This window comes from Gorilla gorilla, chromosome 3 (genome assembly GCF_029281585.2).
Source record: "Gorilla gorilla gorilla isolate KB3781 chromosome 3, NHGRI_mGorGor1-v2.1_pri, whole genome shotgun sequence".
Taxonomy (NCBI): domain Eukaryota; kingdom Metazoa; phylum Chordata; class Mammalia; order Primates; family Hominidae; genus Gorilla; species Gorilla gorilla.
In genome coordinates this window covers 102,947,458-102,972,166 of record NC_073227.2, presented here as the reverse complement: position 1 = coordinate 102,972,166, position 24,709 = coordinate 102,947,458, and the positions used below count along the sequence as shown (strand labels likewise).

Genomic DNA, 24,709 nt, shown 5'->3' with positions numbered 1-24,709 from the left:
ATGAGCCTATATGAATATTTTATCTTCATCAAACTTTTACCCAATAGTTTTAGCAAACATTGGGGATTCTTGCCTGAATCAGTTATTGCCATGACAGCTGCAAAATGGTGATTTTGTAACTCTATTATTTCTTCTACATTTGTCAATTGGTATTTCACTGTAAAGAAAAGTGTTTGCTTTTTCCATTGTATTTATAGCCCATGGACTGTTTTTTGATTACATGGATTATAATCCATTACTGTCATTATTCATTTTAATGACCAAATTACCCCAGTTTGTTCAGTGGGAGGCACTACAAATGCCTCTTTCTTTTAGGATTTAGAAAAAACTCTTTCATTTTAGTGTGGTGTCTTGCTGTGTTGCCCAGGCTGGTCTTGAACTCCTCAGCCTCCTGAGTAGCTGGGATTACAGATGCACACCACCACATGTAGCTCCTCTGTCATTTTGACATGCCCCATCATTTTTTAAGCACTTCCTTTCCGGCACAACAAAATATACTGAGCTCCCCGTGTACTTTTCCTACCCCAGTCCTGGCACCAGCCATTTCTCCACACTCCTGATTCCTTTTAGTGGAGAATGGTATTTTAAAAACAAGTTGTGGGAACTAAATATGTTCATTGCTATTGGGTTATCATTGTTTTCTAGGCCCTTTCTTCCCCCTCAATTTTTAACTCATGGAATAAAGGAGATCTAGTTCAGGAGACTAGAATAATGGTCACATCACTGACCAAAAACCCTCCAAAGCCCAAATTGGAAAGATTTCCAGAAGACCAACTTATTTGCCAAGATGACTGTCTATGCCATTTTAAAAGTATGTGTTAAATATGTGGTTTTTTAAAAGTGAAAAGTCTTATTTGAATACATTCTCATTGTTAAGAGATTTAAACAAAAGAGTAATAGAAGAAAATATGAAACATTTCTTTCCTTTTTTTCAAACTTTAAGTTTTATTGGCACTTTTTAAACTACTAAGGTTGACTTTTCAACACTTACCCAGCTTCTAAGACCTATGTAGACCGAGTGCCACATGAAGGCAAGGCAGCAGGTGGCAACTTGTCCTCTCAAAGCCACAATTTGCCAGGTGGTGTGGACTGCTGCCAGGCCACTCTTGGGGACTTTCTGGGATATTCTTACAGATTAGCCTATTATCTGGAGAGAAATAAGTACTGACCCAGTATCAACAATGGGAAAAGCACCCAACATTGTTTTTCACTGTTTGAATTGGCGTCTGAACTGGAGGAGATTAAGTTTAGACCCCAGATGCAGAGATAAAGTCTATCTCTAATAAGCCTTACAGTTTCTAAGGAGTGGAGCCACCAGTATCTTTTTCTATTTGACCCTCTTGATAGAACAGCTCCTTTCCCAGAAAGGATGCCATTCAGACACACACACACCACATGCACGCACACGCACATGCACATGTACATGCATGCATGCACACACATATTTTCTACTCTAAAACCTGCCTGTTCAAGCTGACATGTTGACATGTTGGTCCTGGTTTCTTTTTCACTACTGACTGGAAACAAAGATGTGTTATGAATACAAGTGGAATTCCCTTTGGCTATGTTTTGAGACTGCTTGGGAAGTTTTTTGTTCTGGAACTTTAAACAGCCACAAAATTGAATTAAGGGACAGAAAAACCATCTTGGTGTCTGGTTGGGAGCAGGCAACTGTTTCCAGCTAGGCTAGGGGAAAACCAATCAATGATTCTGGTTTCAGATCTGCTGAATGGGACAAGCTAAATGCTGTTTACATTTAGCCTTCATCTTGCTAACCAGTGGAAATTATGTGGGCCTTAAAAGACAGTGTCCTCTATTGCCATTTAGATGACTAGATTCAAGAATTTATTTTGAACATAAAAGGAAGCTGGGGAGTAGTTCTGAAGGAGCAGGTTGCTTCATACCTCTTTTCGGTGGACTCTTGAGATTGATGACCTTTGCTCAAGTCCCAGATAACACTCAAAGGCTGCGCATGGGAGAAAAATCACCTCATGATCAATTTCAGTTTCTACAGTTTCAGTGGAGACCCCACTTAGGGACGTTATCAATCATGGATAGTGAAGTAATGGAGGCACAAAATACAGAATGGGTTCAAGCGAGGGCACTGCCACACCACTTGACGTGTGATTGGTTGATTAGTTGCTAACGAGAATAAAGATAGAAGAAGGGTGACATAAAGGTGTATTAACAGACTGGATTGCCAGATGAATCTTAACTGCTTCATCGAGGAGAAGCTGGGTTGTTTTCATTCAGGAATATAGAAATGTTTTCAAAAATAACTTGTTTCTCCTGTATTACAAAAGAATAATCTGTTTATTGTAAAAATTTACAAAACACAGACAAAATAAAAGAGTCACCCACAGTCCCAATTCCTAGAGAGAACCACTACAGTTTGGCTAAGATACTTCTTTTGTTTTTCCCATGCTTAAACTTATATTTTTTATTAAAAATGGATTCATAGTGTTTTGAGAAGTACTTTTCTTCTTTCTTTCTTTTTTTTTTGTAACAAGGTCTTACTCTGTTGCCCAGGCTGGAGTGCAGTGACACAATCTCAGCTCCCTGCAACCTAAGCCTCCCAGGTTCAAGCGATTCTCCTGCCTCAGCCACCCGAGTAGCTGGGATTACAGGTGCCCACCACCATGCCCAGCTAATTTTTGTACCTTTAGGAGAGACAGGGTTTCACCATATTGGCCAGGCTGGTCTCAAACTCCTGATCTCAAGTGATCCTCCTGTCTTGGCCTCCCAAAGTGCTAGGATTACAGGCGTGAGCCACCCCGCCCAGCCAAGAAGTACTTTTCTTTTAACTACTTTTACCTTCATCTTTCTGGGTCAATACTACAATAGCCTTTTTTTGTTAATTAGTTTTTAATACAACACTAATAGAATTCTTTCTAATAATTTCAGAGTATAGGATCAAGCATAAAAGTATTTCTCCTCATTCCTACCTCCCAATTTCACTCCCATGAGGTAACACTAAGGCTTTTTCTCTTACTATTTCTTTCATGTATATATAAGCTTTTACTGTATATGTATACACACACAAGTACTATTTAATTAATTTATCACAAAATATTTAATCAAATCCTGTTATGGGGAAATGCAGGGTCTTTCCAAGTTTTTATTGCAGTTAGCATCCTTGTGGTTAAATCTCTGAACACAACCATGATTTCCTTAAGATAAACTCCAGAAAATGAATTGTTAGGTTAAAATATATGCACAATTTTAGGGTTTTTGATATGTAGTGCTCATTTGCCCTTCACAAACTTTCTGCCCATTTCACATTCTCACCAGTAGGCAGCATTGAATTCTTAATTCTTCAAACTTTTAAATTTGAAGTATAATGCACACACTGAAAAGCGTACAAGTGGCTGGGTGCAGTGGCTCATGCCTGTAATGCCAGCACTTTGGGAGACTGAAGCAGGAGGATCCCTTGAGCCCAGAAGTTTAAGACCAGCCTGGGTAACATAGTGAGACCCCATCCCTACAAATAATAAAAAAATTAGCTGGGCATAGTGGCATGTGCCTGTGGTCCCAGCTACTGGGGAGGCTGAGATGGGAGAATCGCTTGAGCCCAGGTAGTTGAGGCTGTAGTGAGCCATAATCACACCACCGCACTCCAGCCTGGGTGACAGAGAGAGACCCTGTCTCAAAAACAAAAAAAAAAGTGCGTAAGCCATGAGTTAGACTTGCACTGCTCAATGTGGTAGTCACTGGCTACGTGTGGCTACTGAGCACTTGAAATGCAGCAAGCCCCTGGAGGTGTGCTACAAGTGAAAAATCTCTAAGACTTGGTACAGAAAAAAAATAATGTACAGCATCTCAATAATTTTTATACTGATTATACATTGAAATGATAATATTTGGGTATGTTACACTAAGTAAAATATATTATTAAAATTAATTTTACTTGTTTCTTTTCACTTTTTTTGTTTTTAGTTTTTTTTTTGTTTGTTTGTTTTGTTTTTTGAGACAGAATCTTGCTCTGTCACCCAGGCTGGAGTGCAGTGGTGTGATCTCAGCTCACTGCAATGTCTGCCTTCCAGGTTCAGGCGATTCTCATGCCTCAGTCTCCCGAGTAGCTGGTATTACAGCCGCGTACCACCATGCTCGGCTAATTTTTGTATTTTTAGTCGAGATGGGGTTTCACTATGTTGGCCAGGCTGGTCTCGAACTCCTGTCCTCAGGTGGTTCACCCACCTCGGCCTCTCAAAGTGCTGGGATTACAGGCATGAGCCACCGTGCCCAGCCTCTTTTCACCTTTTATTTTATTAATTTTTTCTGTAGCCCAAGTTCAATCAAGGGTCATTTCACTTTTTAAATGTGGCTACTAAGAAAATATTAGTTATATTATGTGGCTTGAGTTATATTTCTATTGTGAAGTAGGACTATAGTGTGGCGTCTCTGCTAATGAAGCCTACCACCTGAGCTGTACACTCCGGATTTGTTCTGTTCCTACTCCTCTCTTGCTCGCCCACCTACCTGTGCCTCATTTATGCCCAGCGTTCTTAGAACTAATGTAGCTCCCTTCAATATTCCAATTTTTTATCAGGAATAATCAATTAACATGTGGTGAGAGTGCACTTTTAATGGATTGCAGAGTAAGACTGTGATCTACTGGAACCTACAATTCAGTATAAACTCTACGTTGCAAATTTAATACAATAATTTGGTAATTGATTTGTTTGAATGTTTAAGTATTTAAGCTTCAGGAATTACTGCTGAGTTCAACATCATGTCCCTACCAGAATATGTACATGGAACATGAACAGACAGATTACCCATACTTGACAGTCAGTTCATGATGGGCATTTGTCATCTCTGTATGCCTCAATATTGTTTTTGTTTCCCATGCAGCAAAGCTGATGGAGTGGCACACATAGTTTTAGACAAGAGCTATCAGCACCATGCAAACACTAAGAGGAAGAGAGATTATCAGGATACCGCTGGGGGTATGGTTTCCAGTACAGTTGATCTCCATTCACTCCCCGCCTCCCAAGGTTGAGATGGTTGGGCCATCTCTCCCTCGTCATTAATCCTCAGCTTTCCCCTCTTCTTGTTGCTAAAGCACATACTGACTGTACCAAAATGAGCTCTAGGTACCCAAACCTTTTCAACACAAATGCTATTCACAGGTAGGTTCTTTCCCCTACCCACCCACTCTCAATCACTCCAGAGCAGGCAAAAGTGCAGGTAAGTAGGGAAGAAAGGTGATTGATTGGGTGAACATATAAATCTTGCTCCCTTTCTGCTCTATTGTTGATGCACATCTTGTTCTTTAATTTCTTTTTTTTAATTTATTTATTACCAAGTTCCCAAGAACTAGAAAACACATCTTATTCTTTGAGTCATTTTTCACTGGACTCAGCTTTACACTTGAAAACAAAACAATAACAAAGGATTAAAAAATACATCTTAAAGTATTTTTGGCTTCATTATGTGCTTGATTATTTGGAATGTGCTTCATTCCACTATTATACTTGCTTCATTCCACTATTGCAGTCAGGTGGCTTCTGTTGGAAAGGTATCCAGGTGAAAGGAATGAAAATAAATATCTCTGTTTGAACTTGTCTTCATCATCATGGGTCTTTTCATTGTTGTTGTATTATAATTAATTTTGTGAGAATAATGTTTCTAGCTATTTGAAACTCTTCACTTAGAGTTTCTACAAGATTGCATGGCATTGAATTAAACAGCCATGTATTAGTTCATTATCACATTGCCATAAATAACTACCTGAGACTGGGTAATCTATAAAGAAAAGAGGTTTAATTGACTCACAGTTCCGCGTGGCTGGGGAGGGCTCAGGAAACTTCCAATCATGGTGGAAGGTGAAGGAGAAGCAAGCTATGTCTTACTATGGTGGAGCAAGAGAGAGAGCAAAGGGGAAACTGCCACACACTTTTAAACCATCAGATCTCGTGAGAACTCACTCAATATCATGAGAACAGCATGGAGGAAACTGACCCTATGATCCAATCACCTCCCACCAGGTCCCTCCCTCAACACATGGGGATTACAGTTACACATGAGATTTGGGTGGGGACACAGTGCCAAACCATATCAAGCCAATATAACCTTTTAACAAGATGAAAGAAAGTTTTCTATAAAAGATCCCTCCCTGCAACATTTGGAGAATAAGGGAAATATTTTGTTGATGGAAATGTGAACTGAGAACCAAGGAAATGCCATCTTTGTTCTATTATGTTTTGATTTGTTGGATGAACTTATATAAATGTCCTCTAAGCTTTAATTTTGCCATCTGTGAATGGGGGACAGAGTGTTCTTTCTATGTCGTGTTCACATGGGCACTACAATAAAAGCAATAAACTAATGCAAAAGGAAGAAATTATTTCTTAGACCACAGCAGTCTTGATTGACATTTGAAATTATTTTACACCTCCAAATTCTGTGATTCTAAATAATAAAATGTTTTCACTCTGTCCAACCACCATGTTTAAATACACTGTTAAATCTAAAGACCTCTTTCATATTACAGTAAGCCAGGCTATAAGTTTTGATATACATAAACTGCCATGCTCCTGTTTTCTCTCTTTATATTCAAAGCTGAACATATGCTTGTCGGAACTTTCTGCCTCCTCTTTTTCTCCCCCAAAACCCAAGGATTAGGTGGATTTTTAAAATTTTCGACCAGCCTGGCCAACGTGGTGAAATCCCATCTCCACTAAAAATAGAAAAATTAGCTGGATTTGTTGGCGCACATTTATAATCCCAGCTATTCGGGAGGCTGAGACAGGAGAATTGCATGAACCCAGGAGGCGGAGGTTTCAGGGACCGAAGATCACACCACTGTACTCCAGCCTGGGCGACAGAGCAAGAGTCCGTCTCAAAAAGAAAAACAAAAAATTAGCTGGGCATGGTGGCATACACCTGTAGTCCCAGCTACTTGGGAGACTGAGGTGGGAGGATCACTTGAGCCCAGACGGTCAAGGCTACAGAGAGCTATGTGATTGCACCACTGTACTCTAGCCTGGGCAATAGAGCAAGACTGTCTCAAAAAACAAACAAAAACAAAACAATTTCTTCCCTTCTGATCAGAAGGATGAAGCCAATCTCTACGAAATGGTAGACTCCTAATGAGAACATTACCCAGTATTGAATATTATGGTATAAAATATTATTACTATTGTCATAAACAGAAAAGGCTAATGTAATATAATACTTAAATTTATTTTTATTTTCAGATTTTCCTATCAAAAGCACTGCTTCCCAATTTAATTCATCTTCTCAAAGTTTTGAAAGCATCATCAGATTTAAAAAAAAATTAGTGTAAAAAAAATGTCTGTAGATCTCACTGACCCATTGCTATAGCTAAGGTCTCATTAATTGTAACAGTGAATGCCATCAATTCTTGCCCCTGATAGCTCAGCCCCTGACACGCTCCCATGTCTCCCATTATGAGAGGTCCAATAGGGTGTGCTCCCCACATGCACTGAGCCCCACTTCAGCTCTGTGGGCTGGGCAGACTCTGCTGGACTCTGCTGCCTGTCCTTCTAGGGGCACCAGAGTCTGTCTCAGGGCTCCAGTGAGTGCTGCCCTGTTCCTCAGCTACTGCTGCCTCTCCACTTGGTGGATTGCCAATACACCAGGTTCCCAAGGAGCCAAAGTTGTCCCCCTTCCATTTCTGTTACACTCTGTTAGAGCAGTCCTAAAATGATGCCACTGGTGCCTTGGTATTTTGCAGAGATTTGGGGAAGTAGCCATTTGGGTTTTTTTAATCTACTGGCTTCCTGATCTCTGTGAGTCACACATGAAGAACACCAAAGTGAGGAGAGAGGCAGAGACATCTGGGCCAAGAACCGGCACCATTCCTACTCAGGACTGCCCCTCTCTTATGACAACCAAGATTTCATCCTAAGAACATCTCTCCCTCATTTTTTTTAACTTTTAAGTTCAGAGGTACAGGTGCAGGTTAGTTACATAGGTAAACGTGTCATGGGGTGTGTTGTACAGATTATTTCATCACCCAGGTATTACACCTAGTACCCGTTGGATATTTTTCCTGATCTTCTCCCTCCTCCCACCCTCCACCCTTGATAGCCCCAGGATGTTTTGTTCCCCTATGTGTCCATGTGTTCTCATCATTTAGCTCCCACTTGTGAGGACAGTGGTATTTGGATTTCTGTTCCTGCATTAGTTTGCTAAGGATAATGACCCCCAGCTCCATCCATGTCCCTGCAAAGATCTGGACAGAACTACCATTCAACCCAACAATCCCATTACTGGGTATATACCTGAAGGAATATAAATCATTCTATTATAAAAACACAGGCACATGTATGTTCACTGCAGCACTATTCACAATAGCAACATGGAATCATCCTAAGTGTCCATCAGTGATAGACTGGATAAAGAAAATGTGGTATGTTTACACCATGGAATACGGTTCAGCCACAAAAAAGATCTCTCTTTTCTTGACATAAATGATCTAGGAGACTTCAGTCGCCCCCACCAGAGCTTTCCTTCAGGTCTCTGCACTAATTCACCCAACAAGCCTGAACTTCCTGCAGTGGGTACGTCCCACACGTAAGCTGAGATACCTGCTAAGTGAAGATTTACCCTTGTTCTGATGAAAACCACTCCAGACCACAGGGGATTGAACTTGAGGTTGAGGGACTGTGGGTTGAAGACAGGAGGAATGTGAAACCAGCAGTGAAGACTGGTGGGGGAGGGGAGGCTGGGAAGCTTACCAGGAGGACGCTCGGCGGTGCGGTTCCTCTCTTCACTCAGGCTCTCATTCTCTCTGCAGAATGACATCTTCGAGTGGTCCAGGGACCACCGAGCCCACCACAAGTACTCAGAGACGGATGCTGACCCACACAATGCCCGCCGGGGCTTCTTCTTCTCCCATATCGGGTGGCTGTTTGTTCGCAAGCATCGAGATGTTATTGAGAAGGGGAGAAAGCTTGACGTCACTGACCTGCTTGCTGATCCTGTGGTCCGGATCCAGAGAAAGTAAGTGAATGGGCATGACAGAGAGCTGTCCCTCAGGGGCCAGGACATAGAAACAGCACAATGAGATGGACTCATAACCCCATAGCGTTCTTCTCAAGCATTTGCCCTAACAATTTTGCCATATTTATAAGATTTATCTCTATTTATTAATTTCCTTTTGCTCATTAAATTTTGCCCATTGGCACATTTGTTTTGAGTTATAAGTTTCATTTGTAATGGATTTCCTTTAAGCCCAGTGTCATTATCTTCAAACTAATCTTGCATGGCTGATTTCATGACCTGTTTCTGTGTTTCCCCACTGCCCCATTCATGATTCTCTGGAGTAGCAGAAGGGGGACTTGCTTCATTTTAGTGACACACTTGACTCTACTTGACTCCAAAAGGACTGAACTCTCTCCAGGTATCCTACTCTGTCCTGAAATTCTCTTGCAGTGAAACCTCTGCCCTGCCCATCACTTATGGAAATGTTACACTAGTAGGTTTCTGTGCAGAGAAAATGAGACCATTCAACAGAAGGCCTCAAAGCACTCATATGCCCTGATGGTGTCGGCTGAGCATACTCAGTCGGCCAGCATTTGCAGGATGAAACTGCTTTCTACAAGCACATGAAGAAAGAGTGCCTACAATTGTGCTGGCAAGTAGAGAGCGACCTTTGTTCTTGGGTTGGTCTGGGTCTGCAAAATTTGGCTATGATGAGCTTGTAGCACCTAAAGCAATAGATTTATGTGCAAAGATGGGCAACATATGGACCATGCTCCAGTTAGAGCCTTGAGACAGCATGTTGAATAAGTGGTTACTAGTGACCATCTCCACTGATGGGTAGGAGTCATCTGAGGACTTACCTAAACAGAATCTCCTTTTCAGACTGAAAATGGACATGGAGGCTATGCCTTTGTTCAACACAAGAATCTTTGCATGAAAAGAAGGATGGCTTAGGACTGTGCTCTTTCCCCCCAAAGCCTCTCCTTTTATGCTGGGGGGAGCAGTAGAGCATAGTGAGAAACTGGCAGACCATGGAGACAGACTGCTGGAATCAAAGTCTCTGACTCCTCCACTTACTAGCAAATGAATTAACCACTCTAAGTCTCAGCTTCATCTATAAAATGGGAGTAACAGTAATACCTATCTCCTACAGCTTTTACGAAGATATTTTTAAAATGTATGGAAAATGCCTGGCACATAGTAAGAGCTTCGTGAATGTCAGCCATTATTATTATCACACAGGCAGTTGATAGACTAGAGAATTCTCTGTGTTTCCATCACTGCTTTCTGTTGGTTTCACTGTAGGGTTTTCTCTGTACATCTCAATACAGCTCTTTTAGGTGAAAACACCCGGTATCAATTCAGCTCTTTTAGGTGAAAATACCCTGTGTCAAGTTTTATAGCAGAAAATAACAAGATGTTTTCTTTCTTTCTTTCTTTCTTTCTTTCTTTCTTTCTTTCTTTCTTTCTTTCTTTCTTTCTTTCTTTCTTTCTTTCTTTCTTTCTTTCTTTCTTTCTTTCTTTCTTTCTTTCTTTCTTTCTTTCTTTCTTTCTTTCTTTCTTTCTTTCTTTCTTTCTTTCTTTCTTTCTTTCTTTCTTTCTTTCTTTCTTTCTTTCTTTCTTTCTTTCTTTCTTTCTTTCTTTCTTTCTTTTTTTTGGAGATGGAGTCTCACTCTGTCGCCCAGGCTGCAGTGCAGTGGCGTGATCTCGGCTCACTGCAACCTCTGCCGCCTGAGGTCAAGCGATTCTCCTGCTGCAGGCTCCCAAGTAGCTGGGACTACAGGCATGCACCACCACGCCCGGCTAATTTTTGTATTTTTTAGTAGAGACAGGGTTTCACCATATTGGCCAGGCTGGTCTTGAACTCCTGACCTCAAGTGATCCTCCTCGGCCTCCCAAAGTGCTGGGATTACAGGCATGAGCCACTGCGCCCAGCCAACAAGATATTTGCAATTAATAATTCAATGATTTATTGATGTTGATTTTCACTATGAGTGTAAAATGTTGAAGGTCATTAGAGAAAAAGATGAAAAATTCAGAGAAGTAGAAAGAAAATCATTCACAGTCTTAACAGATAAACAGACACTATTAATATTCAGTAGTATCTCTTTCTATTTCATATATTTTGCATGATGGCAGTCGTATCGCATATGTAATTTTATGTCTCACCCTTTACCTCAGGTTGTATTGTAGACACTATTGTCAAAGGCTGCAGAAGATTCCATCAGTTGAGCATGTCATAGTTTATTTAACCATCACTCTGTGGTCAGCTATGTACGTCATTTCCAATTCTGTGATACAAATGATGTTGCTATATAATTAGTAATGCTTTGGGACAATCAGACCTTAGATTAATTTGAAGAGCTCAGATGAGAAGGCAAAAGATTTTCTGTTTTATTAATGAGAAATGAGCCGGGTATAATAGTCTGGGTTTCTCTGACCATAAAAATGGAAGATTTTTTTTCATCTTTTCTCATAAAAAAATGTTGTAATCTGATTCATTATGTGTGTATTGGCGGCACATATGTCTAAAGACTATTTCTAAATGCAGGAAGAAGAACAAAGACTATTTCAGCAAGTTCCCTGAATAGTCATCTGAGAACATCTTTCATCACCAGTCCAGTAACTAAAGGAGGCTGTGGCTATCAGAAACCATTCATTCATATCATCATGTCACATGTATCATTGAGCTCCTGCTGGGAATCAGTGCTGAGGATACAGCCTAAAATTGACCTCCTCTCAGAACTATAGTTTAGAACACGTTCTAAACTATAGAGATCACCCCTAGTTGCCTGGTCTAGCCCCAGAATGATTAAGGTAGAGGAATACTGCTCTTTGAGAGTACAGGCCAAACAGGAGAGATATGGCTCTGGATCATGTCGTTTGCATGTTAAAGGCATGCTCCTGGCTGGGCCCTTTATTATCTCTAAGAATTGCCTAGGTCCAGGAAAGCCAGGCTCTCCCCAAGCAGAAAGGCTTTTAAGATGCCAGAACATCCTAATATGTATGTGTGTGTTTGTGTAATACATCCTATGAGCAAACTAGTAAAATGTAGATAGAAAGATGAAGCCAGAAGTACATGCATCTTAGATTATTCACTCAATGTTCTTGTGATTATACTTTACTGTTTGAAAGAGGCTACAGCAGTCTTCAGATGTGTGGGTGAGCACTGAAGTCCTGTGGTAATTATACAGCATAGAGAACATAGAGATCCGTAATCCAAAATAAGGCTGAGAATCACTGAACTAAATGAAGCAAGTTTCCAACATACACAGAGGCAGTCAACTGTTGAGATATTTTCATGTTCGTGAAGCTGGCTTTACCGGTCCTGCCAGTTAGGTGGTGGAGAGGAGAGTCCTCACAGGAATCAAAGTCATTATATGTGGGGATAGGAGCTGAAGGGGTGGATCCTGGTGTCAGGCACCGTCACAGCAGATCTCAGTTCATGCTGCCCTGGGCTGCACAGAGAGCTTCCTGAGTAACAGAAAAAGGTGCCCACCTGCATTTGGGGCCCAGACTTGGGTCATTTCAGTGGCACACTTCTCGTGGGCTGAATCTCCACCTGCTCCTGTATGATTTTCCTAGAGGAACAGTCCCTATCCCAGTTGGAGGCAATCAGAATTCATAGCTGACTCCACCACACTCCCAGGGTGCAATGTTTGTGCAGATCAATCAGCTAAGTGCCTCTTGGAGAGTTTACTCAAACAGGTGATAGAGACTGAGGATTTAGAGACTCCTCCTTCAGTCCACTCAGGACACTAACACAGATATTGCAGTTGATTGATAAACTTTTGCTGAGCCATTCTAGTAACAACTTACTAAAGAAAAGCTTGGCAGAGAGTCAGGCTTAATCAGCTTTCCATTGTACAGTCTCATGGAAGAGAGAAGGTAGGAGCAGGAAAACAACACATTTCTAGCTATACTTCCAGACCCTAAAAGATAATCTTACGAAGGCTGTTATAACAAGTAGTTAACTGGACTAAACCACATTTTGCTGCACTGTCAATGTGTAAATTGTGTAAAGGCAGCCATTAGGAGGTGCAAGGGAGAGAAGCCAGTGGTATTGCCTTTAGGCTCTGGCAGCTAGGGCCCCTGTCCTAGGTTTTATGACTTAAAGGGCCACACTTCTCTCCACAAAGTGAGGAGATCACAGGGCCAAAGGAACATGGCACCTGCCTAAATCTTCCTTGACTTCTGGGCCATGCCCTGGATTCCTAGGGTCCTAGATTCCTCCCTAAATGCTCTGAGCTGTCTTCTAGAGCCTATAGCAGCCTCCTCCTGGGATCTGTTCTCCCAACAGGAAATACATAGAGCCTAGGCCTGAAGAGTGGCCAAGGGGCAGTGTTAGCACAGGGACTTAAGTTTTAAAGTGTGAGTTCAGATATCCACCTAATGGGACAGAGCAAAAGGGGAAAAGGAAAAGGGATGAACCACAGGCTAGGGACTTCCACCTATACTCCTAGCCTGAAACCTGCAAATGTTGGGGTGAACCTATCCGTGAGCCATTCATAAGGTTGAGCATGGATCCATCAAGAATTGTGTTTGGCTTAAACAAGACAGAAGGTTATTTCTCTTATATATAAAAGAATTCTGGAGACAGGCAGTCCAGGGAGGACATGGCAGCACTGCAGGGTCAGTAGAGAACTGGGATTCCTTTATCGTTCTGCTCTACCATCCTTAGCAGGGGACTTTCATTCTCAGTGTCATTTCATGGTGCAAACTGATCACTAAATCTCCAACCAGAAGGGGAATCATGGAGGCTGAAGGGAGCACATTGCTGAGTTGAGTCGGTCACCTTTAAGGAGTCTTCCTAGAAGATACAACCTATCCACTTGTCTCTCATTGACCATATCTATACCCAGGGAAACAGGGAAATGTATTCTCTTGGTTAATGCGTTGGACCCTTGAATAAAATCTTGGTTTTGTTTCTAAGGAAGGAAGGGTGAATAGATATGGGGTAAACAATTAGCAGTCTCTGCCATAGCCACACAGTTGTTCTGCCTTAAGCAGAGCGATCTGTCATCTCATATTCCTCAGTCTTATTTTTTGTGAACCAAGTGGGTAGCCTCTCTGTCTCCATTAATGAACAGAAACTGGAATCTCAAATCATCTTTCTCAGATGACAAAATGAAGATAAAATCCAGAGACTGTTTCTCCTAATGCTTTGCTTATTCCATTGAGTCCCATTTTAGGGAAGACATTCCTCTAGAGGTTACATGTAAATGCTGTCATGCATTTTTAAAGTAGCCAGGGAGGATGCTAGTCCAGACACATAAAAACAAGGTCCTTGCCTCATTGCCATGGTGATGAGATAAACTGAAAGAAAATGGATGGAATGGTTCAAAAGAGCAAATCAGTTCTGTTCTGATGCCTTGGGAAGAGATCAAAATATATAAATATTGCCATTCCAGGAAGAAAGGCACTCAAACATCCAGAATATTTTTGAGGCCTGTTTCACCTCAATTCATCCCCTAGTCTGTTATCTCTAGTCTTCTCTCCCACCTCCCAAGAATGAGCATCACATCTCTCAGTGATACCCTCTTTTTTGTTGTTTTTAAAGGCTCATTATTTTAAAGAGCAGTTTTAGGTTCAATTTAGCAAAATTGAGAGGAAGGTTCAGAGATACCCCATGTACCTCCTGCCCACACACATGCATAGCCTCTCCCATTATCAGCATTCCTTACCAGAGTGAATATTTGTTACATTTGTTGAACCTACATTGTCACGTCACTGTCACCCAAAGTCCATAGTTTCCATCAGGATTCACTGTTGGTGTTGTATAGTCCATGGGTTTGGACAAATATATAATGACAAATGTATCCACTATTGTAGTATCTTACAGAGTATTTTCACTGCCTAAAAATCCTCTATTCTCTGTCTGTTCATCGCTCTCTTCCCCCAAGCCCTGACAACCACTGATCTTTCCACTATCTCTATAGTTTTGCTTTTTCCAGAATGTCGTATAGTTAGAATCATACTGTATGTAGCCTTCTCAGATTGGCTTCTTTCACTTAGCAATATCTATTTGCGCTTCCTCCATGTCTTTTCATGACTTCATAGCTCATTTCTTTTTCGTGCTGAATAATGACCAAAACGTGGTCTAGATCTATTGAAGTTTATTTATCCATTCACCCAGTGGAGGACATCTTGGTTGCTTCCCAGTTTGGTAATAATAAAGCTACAGTAAACATTCATGTGCAGGTTTTTGTGCGGACATAGGTTTTCAACTCCTTTGGGTAAATACCAAGGAGCACAGTTGTGGGATTGTACAGTCACAATATTTTTAGTTTTGTAAGAAACAGCCAAACTGTCTTCCAAAGTGGCTGTATCATTTTGCATTCCCAACAGCAATGAATGAGAATTTCTATTGCTCCAAAATCTTGCCAACATTTGTTGTTGTCTATGTTCTGGATTTTGGCCATTCTAACTAATATGTAGTGGTATCTCAATGCTGTTTTAGTTTGTATTTCCCTGATGAGATAAGCTTATTGTTCCATCTATATATTTTCTTTAGTAAGATGTTTGTCAAGATCTTTGGTCCATTTTTAAATCAGGTTGCTTTCTTATTGTGAAGTTTTCAGAGTTCTTCATATATTTTGGAACAGTCCTTTATCAGATATGTCTTTTGCAAATATTTTTTTCCTGTCTATGGCTTGTCCTTTTATTCTCTTGACAGTATCTTTTGCAAAGTAGAAATTTTAAATTTTAATGGTGTCCAGCTTATCAATTCTTTCTCTCATGAATCATGCCCTTTGATGTCATATATAAATTGTCAAACCCAGAGTCATCTACATTTTCTATGTTATCTTCTAGAAGTTTTGTAGTTTTGTGTTTTACATTTAGAATTGTGATCCATTTTGAGTCACTTTTTGTGAGGTGTGTGAAGTCTGTGTCTGAATTCATTTTTTTGCATGCAAATGTCCAGTTGTTCCAGCATAATTTGTTAAAAAGACTATCTTTTCTCCATTGTATTCCCTTTGTTCCTTTGTCAAAGATCAGTTGACTATATTTATGTGGGTCTATTTCTAGGCTCTCTGTTATGATTCATTGATCAATTAGTCTGTTCTTGTGCCAGTACCACACTGTCTTGATTACTTTAGCTTTATAGTAAGTCCTGAAGTCAAGTAGTGCACTCTTCCAACTTTGTTCTTCTCCTTCAATATTGTGTTGGCTATTCTGAGTCATTTGCCTCCACGTATAAACCTTGCAATCAGTTTGTCAATATCTACAAAATAACTTGCTGGGATTTTGATTGGAATTGCATTGAATATAGATCCAGTTGAGAAAAGCAGACATTGACAAAGCTGGAGGCATCACACTACCTGACTTCAAACTATACTACAAGGCTACAGTAACAAAAACAGCATGGTACTGGTACCAAAACAGAGATATAGATCAATGGAACAGAACAGAGCCCTCAGAAATAACGCCGCATACCTACAACTATCTGATCTTTGACAAACCTGAGAAAAACAAGCAATGGGGAAAGGATTCCCTATTTAATAAATGGTGCTGGGAAAACTGGCTAGCCATATGTAGAAAGCTGAAACTGGATCCCTTCCTTACACCTTATACAAAAATCAATTCAAGATGGATTAAAAATTTAAACGTTAGACCTAAAACCATAAAAACCCTAGAAGAAAACCTAGGCATTACCATTCAGGACATAGGCGTGGGCAAGGACTTCATGTCCAAAACACCAAAAGCAATGGCAACAAAAGACAAAATTGACAAATGGGATCTAATTAAACTAAAGAGCTTCTGCACAGCAAAAGAAACTACCATCAGAGTGAACAGGCAACCTACAACATGGGAGAAAATTTTCGCAACCTACTCATCTGACAAAGGGCTAATATCCAGAATCTACAATGAACTCAAACAAATTTACAAGAAAAAAACAAACAACCCCATCAAAAAGTGGGCAAAGGATATGAACAGACACTTCTCAAAAGAAGACATTTATGCAGCCAAAAAACACATGAAAAAATGCTCATCATCACTGGCCATCAGAGAAATGCAAATCAAAACCACTATGAGATATCATCTCACACCAGTTAGAATGGCAATCATTAAAAAGTCAGGAAACAACAGGTGCTGGAGAGGATGTGGAGAAATAGGAACACTTTTACACTGTTGGTGGGACTGTAAACTAGTTCAACCATTGTGGAAGTCAGTGTGGCGATTCCTCAGGGATCTAGAACTAGAAATACCATTTGACCCAGCCATCCCATTACTGGGTATATACCCGAAGGACTATAAATCATGCTGCTATAAAGACACATGCACACATATGTTTATTGCGGCATTATTCACAATAGCAAAGACTTGGAACCAACCCAAATGTCCAACAATGATAGACTGGATTAAGAAAATGTGGCACATATACACCATGGAATACTATGCAGCCATAAAAAATGATGAGTTCATGTCCTTTGTAGGGACATGGATGAAATTGGAAACCATCATTCTCAGTAAACTATCGCAAGAACAAAAAACCAAACACCGCATATTCTCACTCATAGGTGGGAATTGAACAATGAGATCACATGGACACAGGAAGGGGAATATCACACTCTGGGGACTGTTGTGGGGTGGGGGGAGGGGGGAGGGATAGCATTGGGAGATATACCTAATGCTAGATGACGTGTTAGTGGGTGCAGCGCACCAGCATGGCACATGTATACATATATAACTAACCTGCACAATGTGCACATGTACCCTAAAACTTAAAGTATAATAAAAAAAAAAAAAAGAAATTCCACAAAAAAAAAAAAAAAAAAAAAAAAAGCAGACATTGACAATATTGAGTCTTCCTATTTATAAGCATGGGATAACCCTTCATCTATTTAGTTCTTCTTTGATTTCTTTCATCAGTGTTTTATGATCTTCCTCATACCGATCTTGTACATGTTTTATTAGATTTATACTTGTTTCATTTTTATGGTGCTAATGTAAATGGTATTGTGTTTTTAATTTCAAATGCCACTTGTGCTGGTATGTGGGAAAGCAAATTGACTATTGTATATTAACCTTGTATCTGGCAACCTTGTAATAGCTTATTAGTTACAGGAATGGTTTTTTATTTTCAATTCTTTCAGATCTTCTACAAAGACAATCATATCATCTACAAACAAAGACAATTTTATTTCTTCCTTCCCAATAAGTATATCTTTTACTTCCTTATCTTATTGCATTAGGTAGGACTTCCATATAATGTCAAAAGGGAGTGATAAGAGGGTACATCCTTGCCTTTTTCCTCATCTTAGAGGAAAAGTATATAGTCTCTCACCTTTATGACATTAGCTGTATATTTTTTGTAAATATTCTTTATCATTGAGAATTTACTGAGAGGTTTTATCATGAATGGGTGTTGCATTTTGTCAGATGCTTTTCCTGCATCTATTGATACGGTCATGTGATTTTTCTTCTTTAGCCTGTAATGTGGTAGATTACATTAATTGACTTTCAAATTTTGAACCAGCCTTGCATACCTAGTATAAATCCTACTTAGTTGGAGTATATAATTCTTTTTATACATTGTTGGATTTAATTTACTAACATTTTGTTGAAGATTTTTAACATCTGGCTCATGAAAAATATTGGTTTGTTGTTTTCTTATAATATCCTTGTCTTGTTTGAGTATTATGGTGATACCTCATAGAATGAATTAAGAAGTATTCCCTCTGCTTTTATTTTCTAAAAAAGAAATTCTCTCTTTTAGAAATTATACCAGTTATCATTGAGAATTAAATATATGGTCGAATTCACCAAAATAGAACCATCTTGGCCTGGTTCTATTTTGCAAGGGTATTAATTATTGATTCAATATACTTAATAAATATAGGCCTATTTAGATTGTCTATTTTTTCTTGTTTTGGTAGATCGTGCCTTTCAATGATTTGGTCCATTTCATCTAGGTTATCAATTTTGTGGGCACAGAGTTGTTCATAGTATTTCTTTATTATCCTTTTAATATCCATGGGATCTGTAGGGGTGTTCCCTCTTTGACTTATGATATTAGTAATTTGTGCCCTACCTCTTTTTTCTTAGTCTGGCTAGAGGCTTATCAATTTTATTAATTGATTCAAAGAACCAGCTTTTGGTTTCATTTATTTTTGAAATTGATTTCCTGTTCATAATTTCATTTCTCTGTGCTCTAATTTTTATTATTTATTTTCTTCTTCTTACTTTGGATTTAATTTGCTCTTCTTTTTTTAGTTTCCTAAGATGGAAGCTTAGTTAATTGATTTTAGATACTTTTTTCCTAACATATGTAGTCATGCTGTAAATTTTCCTCTAAGCACTGCTTTTATGGCATCCCACAAATTTTGATAAGTTTTGTTCTTATTTTAATTTAGTTTAAAATATCCTTAAATGTCTCTTGAGATTTTTTTCTTGGCCCATGTGTTATTTAGAAGTATGTTGTTTGATTTCCATGTATTTTGGGGTTTTCCAGTTGTCTTTTTTTTTTTTTTTTTTTTTTTGAGACAGTCTCACTCTGTCACCCAGGCTGGAGTGCAGTGGTGCAATCTCAGCCCACTGCAACCTCTGCCTCCTGGGTTCAAGTGATCCTCCTCCTGCCTCAGCTACCTGAGTAGCAGGGATTACAGGAGCACACCACTACGCATGGCTCACTTTTGTGTTTTTAGTAGAGACAGGGTTTCACCATGTTGGCTAGGCTGGTTTCGAACTCCTGATTTCAGGTGATCCATCCACCTTGGCCTCCCAAAGTGCTGGGATAACAGGTGTGAGCCACTGTGCCTGGCCTCCAGTTGTCTTTTATTATTGATTTCTGATTTAATTCCATTGTGGTCTGAGAGCAAACATTGTATAATTTCTATTCTTTTAAATTTGTTAAGGTGTTTTTTATGGCTCAGAATGTGCTCTATTTTGGTGAATGTTCTATGTGAGCTTGAGAAGAATGCATATTCTACTATTGCTGGATGAAGTAGCCTATAGATGTCAATTATATCCTGTGGATTGATGGTGTTGTTGAATTTAACTATGTCGTTACTGATTTTCTACCTGCTGGATCTGTTTGTTTCTGATAGTGGGCTGTTCACATCTCCAATTATAATTATGGATTCATCTATGACTCCTTGCAGTTTTATCAGTTTTTGCTTCACATATTTTGACACTCTGTAGTTAGGTGCATACACATTAAGGATCATTATGTCTTCTTGGAGAATTAACCCTTATATTGTTACATAATGTCTCTCTATCCCTGATAACTTTTCTTGTTTTGAAGTCTGCTCTGTCTGAAATTAATATAGGTACTCCTACCTTCTTTTGATTATTATAAGAATGGTACATCTTTCTCCATTCATTTAGTTTTAATCTATATGTGTCTTTATATTTAAAGTGGGTCAGTTTCTTGTAGACAACATATAGTTGGGTCTTGTTTTTTGATCCACTCTGATAGTCTCTGTCTTTTAATGGATGCATTTAGACCATTGATGGTCAAAGTTTTTATTGATGGAAATAAATTGATATTTCCATCCAATTGATATTTGCCATATCAATTGATATGGAATTGATATTTGCCATATCAATTGATATGGAATTGATATTTGCCATATCAATTGATATGGAATTGATATTTGCCATATCAATTGATATGGAATTGATATTTGCCATATCAATTGATATGGAATTGATATTTGCCATATCAATTGATATGGAATTGATATTTGCCATATCAATTGATATGGAATTGATATTTGCCATATCAATTGATATGGAATTGATATTTGCCATATCAATTGATATGGAATTGATATTTGCCATATCAATTGATATGGAATTGATATTTGCCATATCAATTGATATGGAATTGATATTTGCCATATCAATTGATATGGAATTGATATTTGCCATATCAATTGATATGGAATTGATATTTGCCATATCAATTGATATGGAATTGATATTTGCCATATCAATTGATATGGAATTGATATTTGCCATATCAATTGATATGGAATTGATATTTGCCATATCAATTGATATGGAATTGATATTTGCCATATCAATTGATATGGAATTGATATTTGCCGTATCAATTGATATGGAATTGATATTCCATCCAATTGATATTTACCGTATTTGTTACTATTCCATCCAATTGATATTTACCATATTTGTTACTATTTTCTATTTGTTGCAATTTTTCTTTTTTCTATTTTTGTCTTTTATTCTTTTTCTGCCTTTTGTGGTTTTATTTGAGCATTTCTTCTCATTGATTTTTAGTTTTGGAAGTTTCTATTCATATTTCGTCAAACTCAGAGATTCTTTCCTCAACCATGTCCAGTCTACTTATAAGCCTATCAAAGGCATTTTTCACCTCTGTTACAGCATTTTTTATCTCTATCATTTCTTTGTGGTTCTGTCTTAGGATTTTCATCTCTCTGCTTACATGGCCCGTGTGTTCTTGCATGCTACCTACTGTGTCTGTTACAGCCCTTAGCCCGTTAATCATAGTTATTTTAAATTCCTGTGTGACAATTCCAAGGTCCTTGCTATATCTAGTTCTGATGCTTGCTGTGTCTCTTCAAGCTGTGTTTTGTTTTGCTTTGGTTTTTGCCTTTTATTATGCCTTATAATTTTTTCTTGATATCTGGACATGATGTACTGAGTAAAAGGAACTGCTGTATATAGGTCTTCAGTAGTGTGGTGTGAGGTGTGTAGGGGGTAGGAGATACATTCTAGAGCCTTGTGATTAGGTCTCAGTCTCTTAGTGAACTTATGCCTCTGGACTGTGAACTCCACAAGTGTTTCTTAGTTTCTTCTCTCCTCATTTAGGTGGAACAAGATGGCTAGAATGGGCTGGAGTTGAGTATTTTCCCTCCCCCAGGTTGGTTAGTCTCTAAATAAAACCCCAGCAGGTCAGGCTCTGGCTAACTAGTTTCTCCCGAAGGTAGATCTTGTTAAGAACAGAATACTCTGGTATATTTCAAAGTGGCTCTTTTCCCCTCCTCCTGGTGGAAATACAAGGGAATTTTTTTTTTTTTTTCTGATACTTACTCTGAGAACCTGGTCAAGCTCCTGGAAGGAAAAGTCACAAAAGCATGGGGGACTCCCTATGACTAGATCCCCCTTGGAGATTTTAACCTTCAGACTTGTCCATACCTAGCCTCCAGCAATTCATCAATTAAGGTCAGGTTTTCCTAACACACCACTAGTTCCTGTGAACCACTCCCTATGTTGTGATTCTCTGTATCTGCCTGTCTGTCCAATTTTGGGAACAGTGGTTTTCCCTGTAATCTCACATCTCTTACTAATCTCAGAGTTGTTGACTTTTTTTCAGTTTGTTCAGCATTTTACTTCTTGTTAGAATGCGTGGCAACTTCTGAGCTCTTCATGTGGAACCAGAAACTGGAAATTGATACTTTCCTTTTTTTTTTTTTTAACGTTATGTAGCCATGCCTGTCTAAACCCTAAGTGTATTTCTCCATTTTGAGCATCATATATCTATCCAGGGCAGGGTGGTTAGACAAAACAATATTTGACTTATCTTTGCTTCTCTACCCCACCTTCATCTTCTACTTTAGGGCTTCTCAATGGAGTGGGATGTATCATCTGGGGATTTGCAACCAACCTGACTCCGTCTCCCTTGACTGAATCTGTTGCTCTTTGATCATGGTTTTATGTAGGGCTTTGGGGAGTCTCTTTTTGTTCTCAGTCCATTTGCCATGAAGGTCCCTCTACTTGTTGCTAAGTTAATAGAACAATTCCTCCCTAGATGTTAGTGATGTTGAGCACATTCAAAGCCTTGGCTGGTTATTTGTATTTTGTGAAAAACTCTGTAGAAATCATCTCAAAGGAGAGACCCTGGATGATGAGACATCCAAGCATCTAAACATGTGTTTGGAATTTGGGGAGAGACGTGGAGACAGGGGCTTTTAAGTACAACCATGCTCTGCCACTCTCTTACTACTCAATTACCCTGGGTTTGGTGATTGCCTATTTTACTCAGGTAAAATACTGGTCCTGCAGCAGGGAAACCAAACTTGGCCCTAAGGTAAGCATCACTTGGCCATGCTGTAAGCAGAGCTCAGCTCTTTGGTATCCTTTCTGCCAACTCACAGTTTAATAACAGATGCCATGAGGCATGTGGCATTTTCTCAGCGAAGTCGGCTTCTTTCTCTTTTCTACATGTATCACTTATTCATTTGACAACTATGTTTTGAGTACCCACTATATGTCAGGCGATGTTCAAGATGCTGTAGATTGAACAGTGAAAAAGAAAATAAGATTCTGGAGAGTACTTGCCCTATCTTTCTAGAGCTCCCCAGTTTGGGTCTGGGAATGTGGGAAGAGGAAACTCCAGCACTCATCTGCCCAGTGCCTGACTGGGCCCCTCTCTCTACAGACACCTTTGCTCCTCCCCATTCAATCTCTCCCGTTACTCAATCTCCGTCCCATTGACCTGTTTTTCGGTTCACTCCCTCTTGTCTATTTGCCTCTTTCTCTCCCTATAGTCTTTGTCTTTTCACCTGCCAGACAGCTTTGTTCCTTTTTTTGTACCCTTCTCTGCATGGAGACATTTTGCCTCATCTGTCACACTGTGTTCTTAATGCCATGATGTTCTTCTTCTCTCACAGTTTTATAAGAGAACAAAAGCTGTTTAACCTATTGCTCAGCAAGACTCTTTTTGTTGTTGTTTTTGGTGGGGAAGTGAGGAATTTTGTCCTCTTATATTCTCTCCTCACTTCATCATCCTGCTTTGATTTATTCTTTTCAAACATTCCTTGTGAATGTAAATATTTCCTCTCCTTGAATCTTATCTCCCATTTTTGAGAGGCAGTATATCTTTGGTTAACAGCTTGAGCCCTGAAGTCTCTGTTACTCTGCCCTCACCTCAAACCACTACATCTTATCCTGGCTCTGCAAAAATTTTGAGAATGTCCCTGAAAATGACAGCTACTGTTAAACAAAAAAAATTGAGAATAAATTATTTTTTTCCTTTGAATAATTCTCCCTGCATCCAGCTGTAGTTGGCAAAAATTAAAATTCTGAATCTTCCAGTTTCGAGAACTTGGTAAGATCAACTAAAGAGGTGTGAACTGTGTTTAATTCGATACCTTTTGTTAAAAGTAAATGGAAAAGGTAAAATATCCTTTAACTACTTTTATTAAGCTTTTGGCCTTTCTAAAGAGACATGGTTGTTGTAGCCAAACAGCTGAATTATATTCTGGGATACAAGACAGAGATGATTCAATATTGAGGTTACAGCATCAACACCAAAATTTCCCTAATGTAGTGGTTAAAATATTGGGTGGGGGAAAAATCAGTGTGGTACATAATTCAATAGCTTTTTATGACTTTTAAAAATTTTCCAAGTCAAAAATGTCAATTTTTTTTGCCTCTGTAAGAGGTACTTTTCCTAGTAGAGCTTTAGGAGAATTTGCATGCGTGTGTGTGTGTGTGTGTGTGTATAAAAATACACCAACTGCATTAGCAGTCATTTTTCTTTCCCCACTTTGACCATCCCATTTCTATGTGCAAGAAATTCCCCTGGCAAGATGAGGAGACAGTTGCTCAAATTTCTGGAACCTGAGTACTTCACTAACTAGCGTGGTAAACATATTAATCAACAGGTGTCAATGGATTCTGGGACTGCTGTTTGTAAAGTATTAACTTAATTGTTGATGGCAATAAAGGCATCCTCATGCATCTTTGATTCACTTCAGTAGCCAATAATAGCTGTTATTTTTAAAAAATATGTATTTATTTTCCCCTAGATTGCTATAGT

General features: G+C 39.2%; 1 protein-coding gene across 2 annotated transcripts in view; it reads left to right on the top strand.

Moving 5' to 3' along the window:
• The window catches only part of SCD5 (stearoyl-CoA desaturase 5), a 169,560-nt gene that overhangs the window by 107,407 nt on the left and 37,444 nt on the right, over positions 1-24,709 (top strand). For both annotated transcript variants that reach the window (XM_019025844.4, XM_063705369.1), the window contains exon 3: positions 8,768-8,973. In XM_019025844.4, coding sequence (XP_018881389.2) covers positions 8,768-8,973 — 206 coding nt within the window. The remainder of the gene's footprint in view (positions 1-8,767; positions 8,974-24,709) is intronic.